This window comes from Botrytis cinerea, chromosome 11, assembly GCF_000143535.2.
Source record: "Botrytis cinerea B05.10 chromosome 11, complete sequence".
NCBI classification, from domain to species: Eukaryota; Fungi; Ascomycota; class Leotiomycetes; order Helotiales; family Sclerotiniaceae; genus Botrytis; species Botrytis cinerea.
In genome coordinates, this window is record NC_037320.1 from 1,702,064 (window position 1) to 1,719,393 (window position 17,330).

The following is a 17,330-nucleotide window of genomic DNA, read 5'->3' on the forward strand; positions in this document are numbered from 1 at the left end:
TGAGGGGGTGTTTTAGATATACGGATTCGCGATTGTTGGGTAGTATACATATGTATGTGTATACTTGGTTCTAGCTATGGTTGGCTCTGACGCATATAACAAGAAAATCAAAATCAAAATCAAAATCAAAATCAAAATTGATATCTAGAATGCACAATTGTAAGCCTAATGTGTTCTCAGCCAAACATCCATCCATCATCATACACTCCGGTTGACTTATTTGCAAACGATGTCAACCCCCAAAAATTGATTGTGGTGAAACCAATGTATATAGTAAGTAGATCAACCCGAATCAAACTCTTCTAATCATTCAAACGTGTATTCAAATCAATGAAGCCAGGTCTACCTACGCACCTCGCTATTCATACCAAATCAATGCTCAGAACCCTGATATCGTCATCCTACCCTATATACCATACCTATCATATATCCCCTTATTTCACATCTCCCCCAATTACACCAGATCTCATTGTAGATCCCAAATTCTAGCTACTTGCATGCCGCGTAGGTTCTCTTTCCTAGTAATAACGTTTTCTTAATCTATGGATACAACAAAGCTCATAGCTCATAACTTATAATCCCCTATCTTAGCGAGCATCTAGGGAAAGGTCTCGGGGTTCGGATTCGAATCGCGCTGTTCCAAAGGTGATATTCAACGTAGCTCTTGAAATTTTTGAGCTCTTCAGTACAGAAAATGAAATGTGCCATATATTGGGTAGAATGGCTAGTCTTCTCCAAACTGTGTCTATTTCGGGTATTACGCACTTTCTTGATTGAATAAGGTGGTGGGAGAAGCCCTTACTATGTTCAGAGCAAGTGCTTCAGCTTCGAAATAGCAAATACCTTCCCGGGCTGAAGCGAATGAGTGACTTACAGTGATGCACCTCTACTCGTATCGCGGTTTGGCATGCAGGATTTGGCATGTCATCATCGAACATGCCAGATAATTTTTCCGTGCCAAATATTTCCATACATTCCATTGAATCATGTTCGCTAGTATCCCATCAGAAATGCATTCATAGCTCAGGACAAAGGAGCTCACCCCAGGATCACCACGGTAGGTCAGTCCCCGCTGAATGCAAACGAAAATCATGAACTGATAGAGTCTAATAGAATTGCAAAATGAAGTACTGTCTATATGTAGAAAGCAACGGTGTCAATCCAGTAGCTAATGGAATCCTACCAAATGATTGTAGCCAATACTTCTCAAAGGTAAGATTATAATGAACCAAGTTTATCGACCCAATGAACACTTTGAAATGAATTTTCAAAGGAGTTAATCCCAAAATTCTATATTACTACTTCTACCTCGTATCTACATATCCTTTTGCTCTCCTACTGGGCTCATCAACTTACCCTTCTCAATAGCGCTTCTTACGTTATCAATACACCAGACCTCCATCTTGGTTTGAGTCTCTACAGTCCACTTGACCCAAATGTTAGTTTCGATGTGATTTCAACCTAGAATAAGAATGGCCTGTAACTTACTGTTCCCATGTGTGGTACCAACATGACATGTGGGTTGTCAATCAATCCTTGATGAACCTTTGGCTCCTCTTCGAAAACGTCTAGACCTGCTGACCAAACTTGGCCAGATTCAAGTGCCTTTACTAGGGCATCTTCGTTCATGACTGCACCTCTGGCGGTATTGGTGATAACAACGCCCTTCTTCATCTTCTTGAATTCCTCGGTGGAGATAATGTGACGAGTGTTTTTCTATAATGTCATTAATTAAGAAGTTTTCGACTTGAGATTGCGGTGAAACTTACGTTCAAAGGTAAATTTAAGGACAAAACATCACTAGTAGCCAATAATTCATCGAAGCTGACGTATTTAGCACCTCCACTTAGTTCTTCCGAAAGCTTTGTACGGTTGTGATATTGAACGGACATGCCGAAAGCGGTTGCCTTCTTCATGAGGTTTCGTCCAATACCACCCATTCCCAAAATACCGAGAACTTTTCCTTGGGGATCATGACCAAGAGGTGGTGCTGGGGAACCCTTCCAGTGGTTCTTTCGTAGAGCCATCATTGCTATAAATTGTTAAAAATGACATTCTGGGTGTGGGCAGACTAAATACGAACAGGTATTGAATCCTCTCAATGCTCCCAAAATGAGAAACATATTGGTATCGGCAGTAGCATCATCAACGGCAGTTGGAACATTAGAAACGCGGATATCGTGTTTAGTGCACGCATGTACATCAATTTGGTCATATCCAGCTCCTAAGACCACGTATTAGCCTCGTCATTTTCTCTTGCATTCAGAATCCGTTTTATTACCATTATGAGCAATGAACTTCAAACCCTTTGGGAGTACACTGATCAATTCTTCATCAATCAAACCTGTGATAGCGACACTGGTGAACGTTCTGTATACAGCCACGACTTTATCGTAGACGCCATTTTTACACTCCTCTATGAATTCCTGACGGGATCGTGCCTTGGGTTCGATGAGTTCACCAACATCGGAAAGTTCGCTCCATTCCTTTTTGGCACTATTGAAGGGATATCTCGATTAGAAGGCATTCTATAATGGGAAACTGTAGTATTGCTCACTGGTCAATCTCGCCTAACAAAAGAATCTGAGGCTTGCTCATTGTGAAAATAGAAGATGGTTGAGTAGGACAAGAAAGAAGGGAGGGGTGAAAGTTATGAGGTATTGCGTGGTGGGGTAAATGACTGCCCCTCCTGAATGATGATGAGATAGGACGTAGATTGCTTCCGATAAGACTGCTGGATTGTCGAAGGTAAGGAAGAAGATATTTCATGGGAGAGGGAGACACGATACTACGAAGACTAGACTTTATAGAAGAAAGCAGGTATTTTCCATCGAAGCAACCAGAACTCAAGCCAAGGTGTATTTATTTAGACGATTGATATAGACCACCGGACTAAGAAATAACGCTTGAACTTGGGAAACTTGTGGATACCGACCTACCTGCCTGCCTCTCTACTTGCCTCCTGCGTCCTTGCCTAGGTATTTCTACAAAGCAGACGTGAATTGACTGCGACTTCGGGCCAGTGACAGAATCCAAGGATACATACTTCCCTTGTGGTGGGGGTTGAGGGGAGAGAAACGTGGAGGTCAACAAGTCTAGCAAGGGCGTCAAGTCAATTTAATTACTAAAAACAGCAATGAAATTACCCCCCGTGCCCCCTCCCTATCGAAATTTCCATAAGAAGGTATATTTTCCCCCAATCATTTGGCTGCTGGCTTGACTAGGAAACTAAGAAATGCTAGGAAATGTCATACTGGAGATTGTTCGGAATGCCGTTAACGCCCGAGTCACATTACCATCAATATTGATAAAATGGGGAAGTTACTAATAGTCCTACATTAGGTGGTCAAGTTGCACATTTGTGGATCCATTGTTGTAGATCCCAACAATTAACACTTAGCATCATATTCCAGATCTATTTTCATGCCCATTTTTGATAGGGTTGACGTGAATGGCTGAGTATATGAAGAACTTTTCCATCCCATTTTTTGTATTCCCAATACCTGATAGTTCAGTCCAACCGCCGTTCGCACATCATAATCATACATAACATTGATCTTGTCCATAGACATCTGTCAAATTTTGTCTTTCAGATCTAAAATGTCTTGGTAACTTCCACAAATTGTGACCATTGCCTGTAAGCCTCGCCACTCTTAATAGCCCATCGAGCTCTTCTTACGCCCTCCTTCCATCTTCCTCCGCCAGGTCCTCTCTCAGTGATAACCTTTCCATCATCTCCGTGGCCCATATCACTAGTATCTGCATCACAAATACCCGAGACAACAAACAAAGCCGCAGTGTTCATGAGAACAAATTCCAGAATTGGATCATTTTCTGGTAGTTTGTTTTGGAGGAGATTCATTAGAATCGCGGCATTCTCATGAGGCTCCTTCCCTGGTGAAACATCCTTCAGGTCATGTGATGGAAGTCCGAAATCAGCGGCACAAATTGTAAAGCTCTCAATTTTGACATCATCGTCAGAAGATTCCGTTAATCTCCAGCAAAATGTCCGTCCTGCACAACTGATTTCATCGAGGTCTTCTTCTCCACAAACGACCATGGCTTTTTTGGCACCGCTCATTTTAAGGGCATCTGCAAAGACAGGCCCAATATCTCGTCGAGCAACTCCCAAAAGTCGAGCTTCAATGCTGCATTCGACCGGGTTGGCAAGGGGGCCCATCAGATTGAAGATTGTTCTCCAACCGAGCTCTCTTCGGATAGGAGCAACATATTTCATACCAGGATGGAAGACTGGTGCGAAAAGAAAAGCGTAATTACTTTTTTCGTAAACTTTATTGATAGTTTCCGGTGTCACCGCTGATAGGTTTGGTGCCGAAGGTAAAGTGCAGCTGAGGAGATCTGCTGATCCTGACTTTGAAGTAGATGCTCTATTTCCATGCTTACTCAGAAGTAATAGAGATGAAGCCAAGATAGAGGATGTAGTTGAAATATTGAAAGTATGATGCGAATCTCCTCCAGTTCCAACGATATCGCACTAAACATGTATCAGAAAATAATTTCAAATCGATTTCATCATAATTTCCTGTGACAACATACCAAGCCTCCCTTGTAGCCACCTTCTGGTTTGCCAACAGCCGCGACAACTTTGTCTAGAGCTTCTTTGTCAACCGGTGAAGCAGCTTCTCTCATAGCTTCGGCGCATTTTGCAAGAACATCTGCTTTTCGATCCCATCCCGTGAAATGCAAACATGTGAGTAAAGCACCCGTTTGAACCGGAGATAATGAATCCGTGAAAATGTGTGAGATTGCTGAAGCAACTTCTGATGCTGTGACATTATTATCTCCAGGTGAAGGCCACAGTCGTTTGAGTAGGGGCGTGATCGAAATATCCCGAGGAGAGGGTGCGTATGCATTGTGCTCCGTTGGAGCAGCCATGACTGTTTTTTATTTTATGAAAAACCTGTGAAACTCAATTTGGCTGTCACAAGAAGTTAAATAGTCTCCTTGATACCCTTTTCAATATTCTTTGTAATACTCAGGTCCCGGCTAATGTACCTTTGATTTTGAGTCACCACAATGAACTTTCATTGTTCGCCTTATGATTGAGGCATCAAGTACAAATGCGCTAGTCCTCTTTAGAATTTCTCAAGCTCGTCCATCTAAATTATGTGCCCGCATACCTTTGTCCAACAAGTCTTTTTCACAGGTATGTACAGCCAATTGTGTCACATAAATGATACTGGAGATCGTTCAGACTAACCGATACCCATAGAATGCGTCCACGAATACATACGCCGTCAAAGGCAATAGCCTCCATCCTCCGATGTAAAAGGACTCCCCTCCGAAATCGACAATATGCCACCGCAGCAGCAGCATTCACACCAGCTGCTTCGCACGAGCAAATGACTAGAGCATCTCCCCCTATATCTCGCTTTCCCTCTACCCAGCCGCCATCCTACAAACCTCCCGAGTTCCGCAAATCTCAACTCCTCAGAAAATATGCCTCGCTACTTCGCTCAACACCCCTCATGCTCCTCTTCCAACACAATAACCTCAAAGCTATGGAGTGGGTAGCCATCCGTCGCGAACTCGCCATTGCGCTCCGAAAAGTTGATGCGGCTCGCGAGGCAGAAGGCCAGCCCCACCTCAACCTCGCAGATGGCATTAAACTCGAAATCGTACAAACAGGAATTCTCGCTGCCGCTCTCCGCATCGTCGAATTCTATAAACCCGATTCCCAAGTCTCCAAGTTAGATCCCACAGATCCAGCAACGCCTTCTTCTGCGACTTTACCAATTGTAAATGCAAAGGGCGATGGGTTGACACATACTCTTTCGAGCGCGGCTCATGAAGCTATTTCGGATAGGAAAATTAAGAATGCCCATGATCTATCACCGTTATTGGCTGGCCCAGTTGTACTGCTGACATTCCCTGGTGTCTCGCCTCAACATATGAAGACGGCTTTGACCATTTTGGCACCTAGCGCTCCATTGTTCCCTGCTCCTAAAAAGAGGGTGAACCCAGGGTGGCATGATCCTACAGTTCAGAGTGGGTTACAAAAGTTATTGTTGCTAGGAGCGAGAGTAGAGGGTAAGGTGTTTGATGTTGATGGTACCAAATGGGTTGGAAGCATTGAGGGTGGTCTGGACGGTTTACGAGGACAGTTGGTGGCTATGTTACAAGGTATTGGTGGTGGGATTACAAATACTTTGGAGAGCGCTGGAAAGAGTCTATACTTCACCGTTGAAGGTAGAAGGTCGATGCTGGAAGATGAGGCAAAAGGACCTTCTGAAGGAACTCCTAAGGAGTAAATCCAATCAAATAATGAATAAGCATATAACGGAATGTATTATATCTGTAAGAACGGGATATTGTTTTATGGACCATTTGCATCGTAAATCTTGAAATCATAACCATTTCTGGTCTATCTCCCGTCTATGAAGGGGGATCTGAAGGATGATCATTCTCTCTAAGCTCCAGCTTTGCATTCATTGCCAAGATACACCTCACCAAGTCCCAATCCCCATCTGTTCCGACCCAATCACAAACCACAATTCCCGTACTACCATCACCTATACTTGCACTATCTGGCTGCTCACTGGGAGTTGTTTCACTATGCCTTCTGCATAGATAATCAACAATCACGGGATTAACCTTTTCTGCAATCTTGTCTGGCCAGCAGTTCGCTCTCCAAAAGTTCGAGGCACTCAAGAAATTCATAAAGAATGGTTGTTTTGCCGATTCAGTGCTAGCAACATCCATATCTTCAGACAGTACGGCAACAGTTTTAGCTGCCCTTTCAAGCTGATCTGTGGAATAACCAATCTTCTTCTCGATGTTTGACGACTCCGCAACCTCGTAGAAGTCTTGTACTCGGATTTCTCCACTAGTACATACACCATCTGCACAGTTGTCTGGCCAACTTTCTGCGTCGATATATAGACCCGTTCCATTGTTCTCGCCTTTTAAGGAATCATCTAGGCCGAAGCGACGTATAAGAACGATCTTCCCGCGAACTTCCCCTAGAGCTGGAATGCGATTACCTGTGAACCAGCGAGTAGAATCCTGAGTATAATGGTGGTTGAGGATTTGACTAAGTTGTTGATCTGTAGCCTTTCCAATGCCTTCTCTTTTTACAGACATTATAACTGTTTCTGTAGGATTTGCATCCAGAAACACTTTCACATGGTTGACCAAATCTCGAAAGTATTTGTGGCCTGTAAGGGAAACCGGAAAAGCGCTATGAACGAGAATTAGACCCTCTGCAGCAGGATCATTGGGATCTTGTGGTTGAACTCGTATATCGAGAAAACGAATGCCATTGTTGAGTTGGTCTTTTACACTGACAGCTTGACAGCGTACGGAAGGCAATGCGGCGTGGTACGTTGGGGAGTTATGTGTACCGGGTATACTGAGAGCGGCTAAGGGAGTCTCGTCTTTGAGATTGGACATCCATGATGACAGTTTAGCTGAGGAGAAGATTGCGAGAAAATGGTGTTTTGGTAGATATACACCTGTAAACTCGTAGGTGGGATTGTGCGAGAGAGGTGTAAGAACAGTTGAGCGATGCAATGGGGTTGGGGTATCAATTCGATATCGTTCGCCGTTTGTCTCGAATGTCAGTCGTAGGACTTGGTTTCCTTTGGGTTCTACATCTGTAATTTTGGTTTCAAATGGAGCAATTGGTATCGAAACATCCTGACGACTGAAGCTTTCGGCTTTTTCTGCTAATTGTGGTGATGTTGGAGTGCTGTTAAGGTACATGAACCCAGTAAGACTTTTGGTTATTCTGGTGATATTTACCCCGCTAGCTTTCCCTTCTGCTGATTCAAATCGTTCCAGTGATTTTAATTCGAGTGGAGTCGTAGAGAGATTTCGTATTGTTAGTGCTGGTGGTGCCATGATTGTGCAGATGTGAATAAAGTGTCTAATTGTGTAGTTGAAATATGGTTATATTATGATATGATTATTCCATTCTATGTTTTGTCTCTTCCAAGGCTGTTAGTAGAGATTCATGAGATACTCGGAAGGTATCATGCTCTCAGCGAAGTATAATGTATCTTAGACAATATTCAGCGATGGGTAGAAAAGAGAGACAGCTGTAATAGCTCGATGTCTCATTGCTTTTTGAGCAACAACGAGGTCCAAGTTTGATACGATTTGTAGGTCCCGAGGTTGAATTGTATGTCAAAGATTATGGATAGTAATCGGTAGATGGTCGGGTAATGGCGTGTGGTTGTGATTTTAGAGTGGTAGATATGATTAGGAATAGGATTTGAAATTGAGCACATTCCTACATCAAACATGCAACAAGCAACAAGCAAGTTGGCGCAGTGGAAGCGCGCCGGGCTCATAACCCGGAGGTCCCCAGATCGAAACTGGGACTTGCTAACTTGTTCTTTTGCTTTTTGAACTTCCAATTTTTTTTTTATACTTGCGATTTCTCCTGCTCGTACTCCTGGCACAATTAAAATAATTTTTGCTAACAATGCGTTGTGGTGTATGATGGACTAACGACCTGTAGCTATGGTCCGTGCATACCCCATCCAATCTTTAAAGGTTAAGACTTCATAATCTTGAATCGGTTTTCAAGTGTTTTGGGAAACAAACTAGGCCTTTACAAGCCAGCACAACCATTTTTGGTGGCTTTGTATATTATTGATCCAGCCCCAGCTAAACGTGCCTGCTAGGTACCTTATAAGTTTTACCAAAGCATGTTTATCAGCTCGGGTTAATCTACTTCAACTGTGGATCACAGAGTCGCGTCCACACGAGGTGGAACCTCTGGTGGGTTTCGTGGGGGTGGATTTTTGTATGTAATCTTGCTCAAGTGAGTGAACAATAAGTTTAATCTAAACTCTTGCTTTTGGGAAACTATGTATCATCATTCCTTCTAGTGGTGGAGATTGGTTGATAGAATTCAAGAGAGTGTTCTCATTGGGATGTAGTTTGTTCCATTTGAGGAAAGCCTTCAAAGCAGAATGAGATCTAATTAGTGATGTCTACGGACAGAGTATGTTGAGTATCACATAGTTATTAGCATGGAATTTCAATTGTTAAATTTGTCTATGAAAGATTGATCGCAATGGTATGTGCAGGAGCCTCAAGTATACTGTTAAAGCAATCTGCACCTTTAATTGCTTCTTTGCATCTAATAAAATGCAACCAGTTTTTAGGTAAAGCTTTTGCATTTAGCAGCATCAGGAACAAGTGCCAAGTGACTACTAACAGAAAATAGAAACCCAAAGTCAGATGAATGCTAGGGTGTGACCAGTTGAATAGTTAAACAGGTAGAAGGCCATGATATATTGCCGGCTATTCTCCTGCCTGTTCTAAGGGGATATAATGCAATGGCGATTCTTCTCGTCCTTGTTCAGACTCTAAATGCCATTGTTAAAGTTCAGCTGCTATATCTGCCACGTAGCTCTTAGAGCGTTTAGGGGTTGAGCCGGAGTGGCTGTTAGAAGATATAACAGCGGCAGGTCTGTTGGAACTTACTGATGCGGGAGAGATCATGATTAAAGGTGGGCTTTGGGACAGATAATCCTGTGGTTTGGCTCGAGTTGGAGGTCACTGGCTGTGGCAGTTTTCGTGAATTGAGAAAACCTGATCAAGTGGCTTGCCGGCGATTACCGAGAAAAGTAGATCGAGATGTTGGAAACGGGCAGTCAGCTTAAAGTTGGTGACAAAAGAAGATGGATACGTCGAACTAAATTGGATAGGTTTATTCGTGGTGGAAAATGGAACGATTCGAGGCTATTGATCTCGCGGAATAGAAAGTGATGGAAAAGGGTTAGAAAAGAATAAGAAATCTGAAGAGGAGAGAATTCATAAATAGACCTCTCTCAAATTTTAAGTGAGATACTGGGGAGCACATAGATAGTGAATATGACAATGGTAGAGTACTTTGTGACCTGCAATTTTCTTCAAGCTTCACTTTTACGCTTTTGCCTTTTGGGAATACTTTCTCAAGTTCATGCCTGGATGGATACTTATTGAATCGTGGGGCAATCAAACTTGCGAAAGTGAGACATGGTTAGCACTAAGCAAGCCCCCTTAGCCGCAGACTGCTGCATTCTTTATTCATGGTCATTGATCCTAGATGTAAGAGACACTGAAAATACTGTGATATATAGACGTAACTATGAAAGCAAGACGAAAGAAGCCGCGCTGGATACTTATATACCAAAGTGATCCAGTTGGATGCGAACTACTCCAAAGGGCCATGCTACCAAAATCGATAGCCAAGTATAAATGCTCAATTCCAATGAACTAGACCACACACAATTATCGTGTATACATTCTCTTTCAGCAAATTTGGATGTAGGCCTGGACTTACATCTGAAAGATGACTTTGCTTGAAAATTTGGTAAATCACAATAGACTATAACGAATGTATGATCAAGTATCTTTCGGGAATCTGAGAGAGAAAATATCGGTTGCGGCCCGAGAGAGAAGCGTCATCCGGTGAGGGCTAGTGCAATAATTATTTTCATCGCCAATGCAGTAGGAATATTGAACTGTGTAGATTGGCTTCGAAGTAGTCAATTCTAAAGACCTTTTAGCAGTGTGCTCTGATTATTGCTAAGCAGAGCGCAGATGATTATATTATAGAAAATCAAGTGAGGAACAGATAGACAGTGCTTTTACAAGTCTTCCAACTTTGTACAGACCCCCCGGAAGGCCTTGAAAAAGAGAGCCAATATCTACTGCCATTACCTCAGCGACTTTAGCGATATCAGCCTCCCACCAGCGGTCAATTTCACCGGTTCTGAACATCTCCTCCATTGCAAATTTGGCGGCCCAAGTTCGCGTGGTTCGTTGAGTTACTACAAGACCAGTTTAGTTACCAATTTCTACACCACACCCCCTTGAGGCAATAGGCGTAACGAAGTAATGAAGCAAATAACGCTTCTCGCGATCCGCTAACATCATTTTGGCTGCATTGGCGACAACTCTTGTCTTTTCGGCATTCTTTATAATATGTTTCTGCGCGTCTTGCTCATGGCTATTGACTGCGTTGAAAGATTGTAGAATGGTCGCGAGCATTTCTACAGCTCTTCCCGGAAGCATTTCAACAGAGCTTCCAGGAAGAAGCTCCCAAATTCTCCTACAAGGAAGAGTATCGAAGTTTTGAATTAACCGGTCCAGAGCAGCAATCATTGCTTTGGACTGTTCGATGGCCAAGTCTTGAGCTTCAACCACCCTATCCTACAATGTGTTAGGAAGGCTCAACCAATCTCCATTTTAATCTGCTAAAGACAAAAGATTACCTACCAATTTTTGATATTTGTTGGAAAAGGCAGACAAGATAGTCATGCGAGCTTTTCGAGATTCTTCTTGGGTATGCTTAGCAAACAAAGCACCGTTGTATCTGGCTGATATATAAACTGCATCCACGAGGATCATACGTGTAAACGGAAGTTTTATTATGAGCGACCTTTTTGCTGGGGGCGCATCTAAACTATATTCGTAACGTTAGACCGAGAAAACAAAGTAAAACAGACAGGAAAAAAATGCGACAGGAAAGAAAGGCGACATACTTTTCAGATCCAGACCGCTTGATAAGAATTGAGGACATAGTATAGCTAGATTGATCTTGTAGCAAGATGTGGGTTGAGATTAAGTTGAAATGAGCGAGGGCAGTAAAAGGCAACCTCAAAGGAAGAGATTGATGGATAGAGGTGATTTTGTGTGTCTATACCAAGAAAAATTGGAAGGTGGCAACGGAAAGTGCTAGGAGATAGTTGTTACCGTCAGGTCTTGAGCGAAGTGAAAATTTCGAGGCAATGACAAACGACACCGTAGTGTGTTACGACATCCAGAAGATGGTGAAAGGTCAGAATTGCTAATCTGACAATCGATGGCCGTCTTTGTGAATGGAAGCAAAGCAAATTGGAAGTAAGATCGACCTTCAGAAAGGATGTGGAAGTTGAAGAATTGGAGAAAGAGGTTGCAATCACAAGGACGAATGTGAGACTCAAATATACTCACTCTCTTCGGGATTAAGCGAGACGATGAGGATAAAGGTGAGTTTGAGATCCAAGTAAATTTGCTCTAGCAGCTATCTACATTGTAAATATGTGATAAACTGAATTCGAGTATACTTGAGAATTGCTATATCTCATAATGAATGCAATACTGTACATTGGAATGTATTTTAAACCCTTTCGGTTGGATGAAAGTCTATGTTCTAACATGTGTATTCAAAGCAAGCTCCCCAAGGGTTCGATTTTGGATTTGATGTTCACCAGAGATGGTACAAATTGGTAGACCGGATGCAAGCTCTCGATCTTTGAAGGTAGTACATTGTCCCGAGCGAACTCAGTATTTCAAACTATTTGCATCATCTGATTGGATTGACCATTGAGAGCTTCTGGTCGTCGCACTGCAATCCGTACTAACAGGTACCCTGATATCTGCTCTAACGAATGGAATGGAATTAGAGAGAACGATTCTTATTAGCCACGCTTGCTTCAGCGAAGATATGCATGCTTGAATTGAGGCATGTAAGGTTGTCGGTGGAAGCATGATTATATTTGTCAACGTAAAGCCAAGTCGGAACTGAGATGCCAATCTTTGCTCTTGAATCAGACAATGTTGGTTTCGCTATGAAGAAGGTCCTGATTTATGAAAGAGGTAAATGCTTGCTGCCTGTACACACAACACTCTCCAATGATCAATCCAGTCGACGACAGAGTTATCACTGACAACTTTGCCAATGTGAGAAGTTTGTTTCAATTGTACTAAAAACATGCTTGATTTTGGACCAAGTCAAGGCGCGATTCAGACAGTGCGCTCTACCCTCATCGGGTTGTAGCAAGGCAAGATCGCAGACTAGAGAGAATTGGTGATCATTTGGTGAATGCACTCTTTCCTTTGAAAACTCATGACTTTTAAACAATGGCCGTATTTGAAATTTGAAATTTCTGTTGTTGATCTATTGATGCGAAGAAAAGCTAAACATAGATTAAATCGCTTCGCGAAACTTTCACCGAGCTTCAACTCTTAAGCCTTGCGACTATCACCACATCAACCCCCACTTGAGCTGTCCCATAAACAAAACACCACAGATCGTACCAACCATGGAGCAAAGACAACATATCGAAGGCGCAACTGCTCCATTTCCTACCAACCCCGAAGAATTCGATTCCGACGATCGCATATCATTTTCGAAGCTCGACCAGAAATACCTGCTCGTGCAAGACGATGGCACAGAGTTCGAATTCGACGATGCGATCAAACGATGGATACCGGTATTAGATGAGGCATTATTGGAAGAACAGCAGAAGGCATATAAAGTATCTGGAGTAGATGAGAGTGAGCCAGTTGATGCTATAAAGAGGAAAAGGAAGCAGGAGTATGTCAATGGCGAGGATGTAAGTCAATTTTAGGCTTCGTACATGAGATAGAATCATATTTGTGCACCCGTTTTGCTAGCTTTTTTTACGTACAGAATTTCATATCTACTTATTTTAGTTTGGTATGAGATTTCTGCGATTATCTGCATTTTTTATTTCTTTCATTATCTTCGATGCTGAGTCTACCTAGGAAGGTGGCCGAATGGTGAAAGCCCCAAAGAAAACCAAAAAACCTCTACCACCGCGACCAAACACCGCAGTTTACGTTACGGGTCTGCCATCAGATGTTACTGTTGAGGAAGTTCACGAGGTCTTTTCACGAAAGTGCGGTGTTATCGCCGAAGAAATCGACAGCGGAAAACCGAGAATCAAGCTTTATACAGACGAGAAAGGAGAATTCAAGGGCGATGCTCTTATCGTATTTTTCAAGGCACCATCTGTGCAGATGGCGATAATGTTACTGGATGATACTGATTTTAGGATAGACGGAGGCACATCCAATGAGAGAATCAAGATGAGGGTCCAGGCTGCAGAGGCGAGCTACAAGAAGGTTCAACAAACAGACGCAGATGGAAATGAGAAAGAGAAGCCTAAGACCAGCATGAAGGACAAGCAGAAGATTATCAAAAAGACGCAGAAGTTAGATGCGCGACTGGCAGATTGGAGCGATGACGAGCCATCAGCCCTCGTGGAAAGCAGCTCGAAGTGGGATAAAGTCGTTATATTGAAACATATGTTCACGTTGAAAGAGCTGGAAGAGGACCCAGCTGCAATGCTGGATATCAAGGAAGATATTCGAGATGAGTGTGGCAAGCTCGGCGAGGTAACAAATGTCGTTCTATACGATTTGGAGAAAGATGGAGTTGCGAGTGTAAGATTCGCAAACGCAGAATCAGCGAAAGCATGCGTTAAATTGATGAACGGACGCAAATTCGATGGTCAAGAGGTCGAAGCTTATATCACGGATGGAAAGGAGCAATTTAAAAAATCGAAGAAGAAAGCAGATGACGAGGATCATGGAGAGTCAGAGTCAGACTGATTGGGCTGGGAGTAAGGCATAGGTAAATCGAGTATGATTGTTCTAGCGAGATAGAGCTCATGATGTTGGCTACCAGTATCGGCATTGGCACAAACAGAGAATTTGTATGGGCGGAGAATTGGATGCACACTTATTATATTAATACTAATGATATCTTACTTGACCAATATCTTCTTATCTGACTTGCAAACGCTCTCGACTTTTTCGATCAGAAATTCCTCCCCCAAGCTTCCGGAGCTTCCCCTGGTCCCGTCCTACAGAAAAACTTGGTAATATCGGACTGAAAAATTCGACCAATCAAATCCGGCATCAAGAAGAGTCCGGAATAAAAAATGGTGGTCCAAGCGTCCTAGCCAAAATTCATATCCGATTTTAGTTTCGAACCCCGATATTTTCGAAAAAATATTATTTGATATTAGCCAATCAAGCTTATTCAGCCAAGTTTATTACCAAAATCTTATACCGGATTCGCAAAAAACTGCTCGGTATTCCGGTTTTGCCTAAAATTCCAGTATTACCATACAAAAAGTGGTCAAATGAGAAAATTATTCCGGTATATCCAAAGATTCCGATATATCCCAGTCCGGTTTAGCCAAGCGTTTCTGTAGCCGTTCTTCTGGAATGACCCCTAATTGCCCTGCCAGCTATTACTGGAGAATCCGATTGGTTACCAGGTCCACATTAAATCTTCGGACGTGCCAGACCGATATAAGATTCAACATTCTTTTTTACTCTTCACAAAAAGGGAAACACACATACATACGTTCATTCATTCAATTCACAAATTCCCATCATGAAGCTCCTCACTTACGGAGCCCTCTTTGGTCTCCTCACTGCTCTCTACTACTTTTTAGATGCACGTCTTGAATCCTTCTATATCTTCACACCGACTCAACTCCATGATCTCTCCCAGCGCGCCATTGGTGCTCATGGAAATGACACCGCTCAGGTTGTGAAGTTCATTGTGGATGAACTGAGTGAGAAGCATCCCGGGGGCTATATCAATCTGGATCAGGAATGGATTTTCAATAATGCTGGCGGGGCTATGGGTGCTATGTATATTATTCATGCTAGTAAGTTCCCAATGAGGTTACCGGTCTACCGTTGAGCTAGTTTGAGGAGACAAGAGTGCTAATTCGTTTTTTAGGTATTACGGAATATTTGATTATTTTTGGTTCGTTTACCAATGGATGGATATATTCAGAGTTTGAGTGGGGATACTGACTGTGCATAGGAACTACCGTCGGTACTGAAGGACATACCGGACGTCACACAGCTGATGATTATTTCCACATCATTCACGGTACTCAACTTGCTTATACACCTGGGGACTTTGTACCTGAAGTCTATCCTCAAGGAAGTGTTCACCATCTTCGTCGTGGTACTGTGAAGCAGTATAAGATGGATGCGGCCTGTTTCGCTCTTGAGTATGCTAGAGGTTGGATCCCCCCTATGTTGGGTTTTGGATTTGCCGACGGTCTTAGCAGTACTTTGGACTTCCCAACTTTGTGGAGAACAACTTGGGTCACTGGTAGAGAAATGGTTTTGAACCTCGCTAGGTTCAAGCTGTAAAAAGCATTGTTTCCATTCGGAGCACTATTCGAAGGTTATTGGAGAGGAAAATATGACTTATAGAGCTCTTATGAGCAAGTACATAGAACTTCTTTGTCTGTAGATACCTGTCTTGGAATAATGCGACATGAGCATGATGAATGGACATGATCAAGCACAGTGTCTTTTGGAACCATTTTCACCTACTACATTTATTCTGCATATTTCGTGACAATCTTCAGCTTATTAAAGAGTTCTCTCCCCTCAATTATACTTGTATTTGTCCACTTCAAACTCCCCATAAAACTCCTCACAATATCAGTCAGAATCCTCGTCAGATCCATAATCTACCAGTCCTAGTCCTTTTTTGGGTGGAGGAGGTGATGGCTTTTTGACTGCCACCGGCTTGGGTGCTTCCTTTGCAGGCTTTGAGTCCAAGATTTTGGCTGAATCTTTAGGAGTTGGTGGCTTGGTACTCGTTGCAATTGAGTCAGAATCATCTTTCGTAGGCTTCGTCGATAGGTCTTTGGTAGATGTGGAAGATGAAGCTCTCCTAACTTTGACTCCCTTCAATACCTCCTTGTCCTTCGTACGCTTGCGCTTTCGACCGGCAGTGCCCCATTCATCCTCCCGCACAGGTGAACCATCTTGTATTTGTGCTCCACCATCGTCTGCTGCTCTCGCCTTCTTGTCTGCGTCTTCTTGTTGTTTTCTAAATAACTCTAGTCCCTCCGCAGTTTCTTTTCTCACTCTATCTTCTTCAGCTCTCGTACTTTCTAGGACAGAATCTAAGAATTCGATTTCATCTTCATCTAGTGATCGGAATTGATTCTTGAGTTTATTGGCTTCTTCGAATGCATCTTGTTTGGCAGCTGGTTTATTCAACGCACCCCTACGTGATCAGCCTAAGAAATCAATGCGTGTGCGGGCGCAAGGACCCTAGATGTATACCTTTATTTGCTTCTAGGATCTCAAACAAGCTCTTTCCATCTTGTTGTCTCGCTTCGATGGCTTTGCGTTGTCTATTGGCCTCTATTTCTTGTTGGGCGGCTAACCATTCATCACTGCGCTCAGTTGGAGCATCTGCAGTACCACCTGATACGAATCCGGAGGACATTGCGATTTTGGTTGTATGCGCACGAATGGTACAGAGGCGTCTAGTTTCTGGTTTCTAAGGGTCGTGAGATTGCGCCGACAAGGTTTCTCAACATCACGTGTAAGACGTTTCCACTCCCCGCCTTCTCCCCCGCTACGGAGCAATCTTGCACTTTAGGACGGAACTCTACAAGTTTCTGAAATTCGTTTACATTATTAATGTTCTAGAAGTCAATGTGGCATTTAGGCTAAAGTGTGTCCTCCAATCCAAGCTAGATGTTTGTTTTGTCATAAAAACACTGTACAGAACCCAATGTTTGCCT

General features: G+C 42.9%; 8 protein-coding genes across 8 annotated transcripts; 3 read left to right on the plus strand and 5 right to left on the minus strand.

Moving 5' to 3' along the window:
* Window positions 1-1,097: 1,097 nt before the first annotated feature.
* Window positions 1,098-3,034, minus strand: BCIN_11g04630 (hypothetical protein). Its single transcript, XM_001558411.2, has 6 exons — window positions 2,558-3,034; window positions 2,282-2,496; window positions 2,084-2,224; window positions 1,770-2,032; window positions 1,489-1,716; window positions 1,098-1,426 (listed from the first exon to the last, which is right to left on the minus strand). Exons 1-6 carry the CDS (start codon window positions 2,767-2,769, stop codon window positions 1,316-1,318), a joined length of 1,170 nt encoding a protein of 389 aa, XP_001558461.2. The 5' UTR covers window positions 2,770-3,034; the 3' UTR covers window positions 1,098-1,315.
* Window positions 3,035-3,375: 341 nt separating this feature from the next.
* On the minus strand, window positions 3,376-4,998 carry Bctrp4. Its single transcript, XM_001558410.2, has 2 exons — window positions 4,558-4,998; window positions 3,376-4,495 (listed from the first exon to the last, which is right to left on the minus strand). The coding sequence occupies exons 1-2, from the start codon at window positions 4,894-4,896 to the stop codon at window positions 3,596-3,598; spliced, it is 1,239 nt and encodes a 412-aa protein (XP_001558460.1). The 5' UTR covers window positions 4,897-4,998; the 3' UTR covers window positions 3,376-3,595.
* Window positions 4,999-5,099: 101 nt separating this feature from the next.
* Window positions 5,100-6,347, plus strand: BCIN_11g04650 (hypothetical protein). Its single transcript, XM_001558409.2, has one exon. It carries the CDS (start codon window positions 5,235-5,237, stop codon window positions 6,270-6,272), a length of 1,038 nt encoding a protein of 345 aa, XP_001558459.1. The 5' UTR covers window positions 5,100-5,234; the 3' UTR covers window positions 6,273-6,347.
* On the minus strand, window positions 6,334-8,130 carry BCIN_11g04660 (hypothetical protein). Its single transcript, XM_024696028.1, has one exon. It carries the CDS (start codon window positions 7,861-7,863, stop codon window positions 6,397-6,399), a length of 1,467 nt encoding a protein of 488 aa, XP_024551831.1. The 5' UTR covers window positions 7,864-8,130; the 3' UTR covers window positions 6,334-6,396.
* Window positions 8,131-10,439: 2,309 nt separating this feature from the next.
* BCIN_11g04670 (hypothetical protein) lies at window positions 10,440-11,874 on the minus strand. Its single transcript, XM_001558406.2, has 3 exons — window positions 11,505-11,874; window positions 11,239-11,425; window positions 10,440-11,172 (listed from the first exon to the last, which is right to left on the minus strand). The coding sequence occupies exons 1-3, from the start codon at window positions 11,540-11,542 to the stop codon at window positions 10,804-10,806; spliced, it is 594 nt and encodes a 197-aa protein (XP_001558456.1). The 5' UTR covers window positions 11,543-11,874; the 3' UTR covers window positions 10,440-10,803.
* Window positions 11,875-12,876: 1,002 nt separating this feature from the next.
* Window positions 12,877-14,527, plus strand: Erg2. The gene is made up of 2 exons (XM_001558405.2): window positions 12,877-13,340; window positions 13,513-14,527. The coding sequence occupies exons 1-2, from the start codon at window positions 13,047-13,049 to the stop codon at window positions 14,359-14,361; spliced, it is 1,143 nt and encodes a 380-aa protein (XP_001558455.1). The 5' UTR covers window positions 12,877-13,046; the 3' UTR covers window positions 14,362-14,527.
* Window positions 14,528-15,052: 525 nt separating this feature from the next.
* Bcerg2 lies at window positions 15,053-16,108 on the plus strand. The gene is made up of 3 exons (XM_001558404.2): window positions 15,053-15,434; window positions 15,509-15,535; window positions 15,596-16,108. Exons 1-3 carry the CDS (start codon window positions 15,155-15,157, stop codon window positions 15,931-15,933), a joined length of 645 nt encoding a protein of 214 aa, XP_001558454.1. The 5' UTR covers window positions 15,053-15,154; the 3' UTR covers window positions 15,934-16,108.
* A 22-nt stretch (window positions 16,109-16,130) lies between these two features.
* BCIN_11g04700 (hypothetical protein) lies at window positions 16,131-17,160 on the minus strand. The gene is made up of 2 exons (XM_024696029.1): window positions 16,864-17,160; window positions 16,131-16,784 (listed from the first exon to the last, which is right to left on the minus strand). The coding sequence occupies exons 1-2, from the start codon at window positions 17,027-17,029 to the stop codon at window positions 16,231-16,233; spliced, it is 720 nt and encodes a 239-aa protein (XP_024551832.1). The 5' UTR covers window positions 17,030-17,160; the 3' UTR covers window positions 16,131-16,230.
* Between the last annotated feature and the right edge of the window lie 170 nt (window positions 17,161-17,330).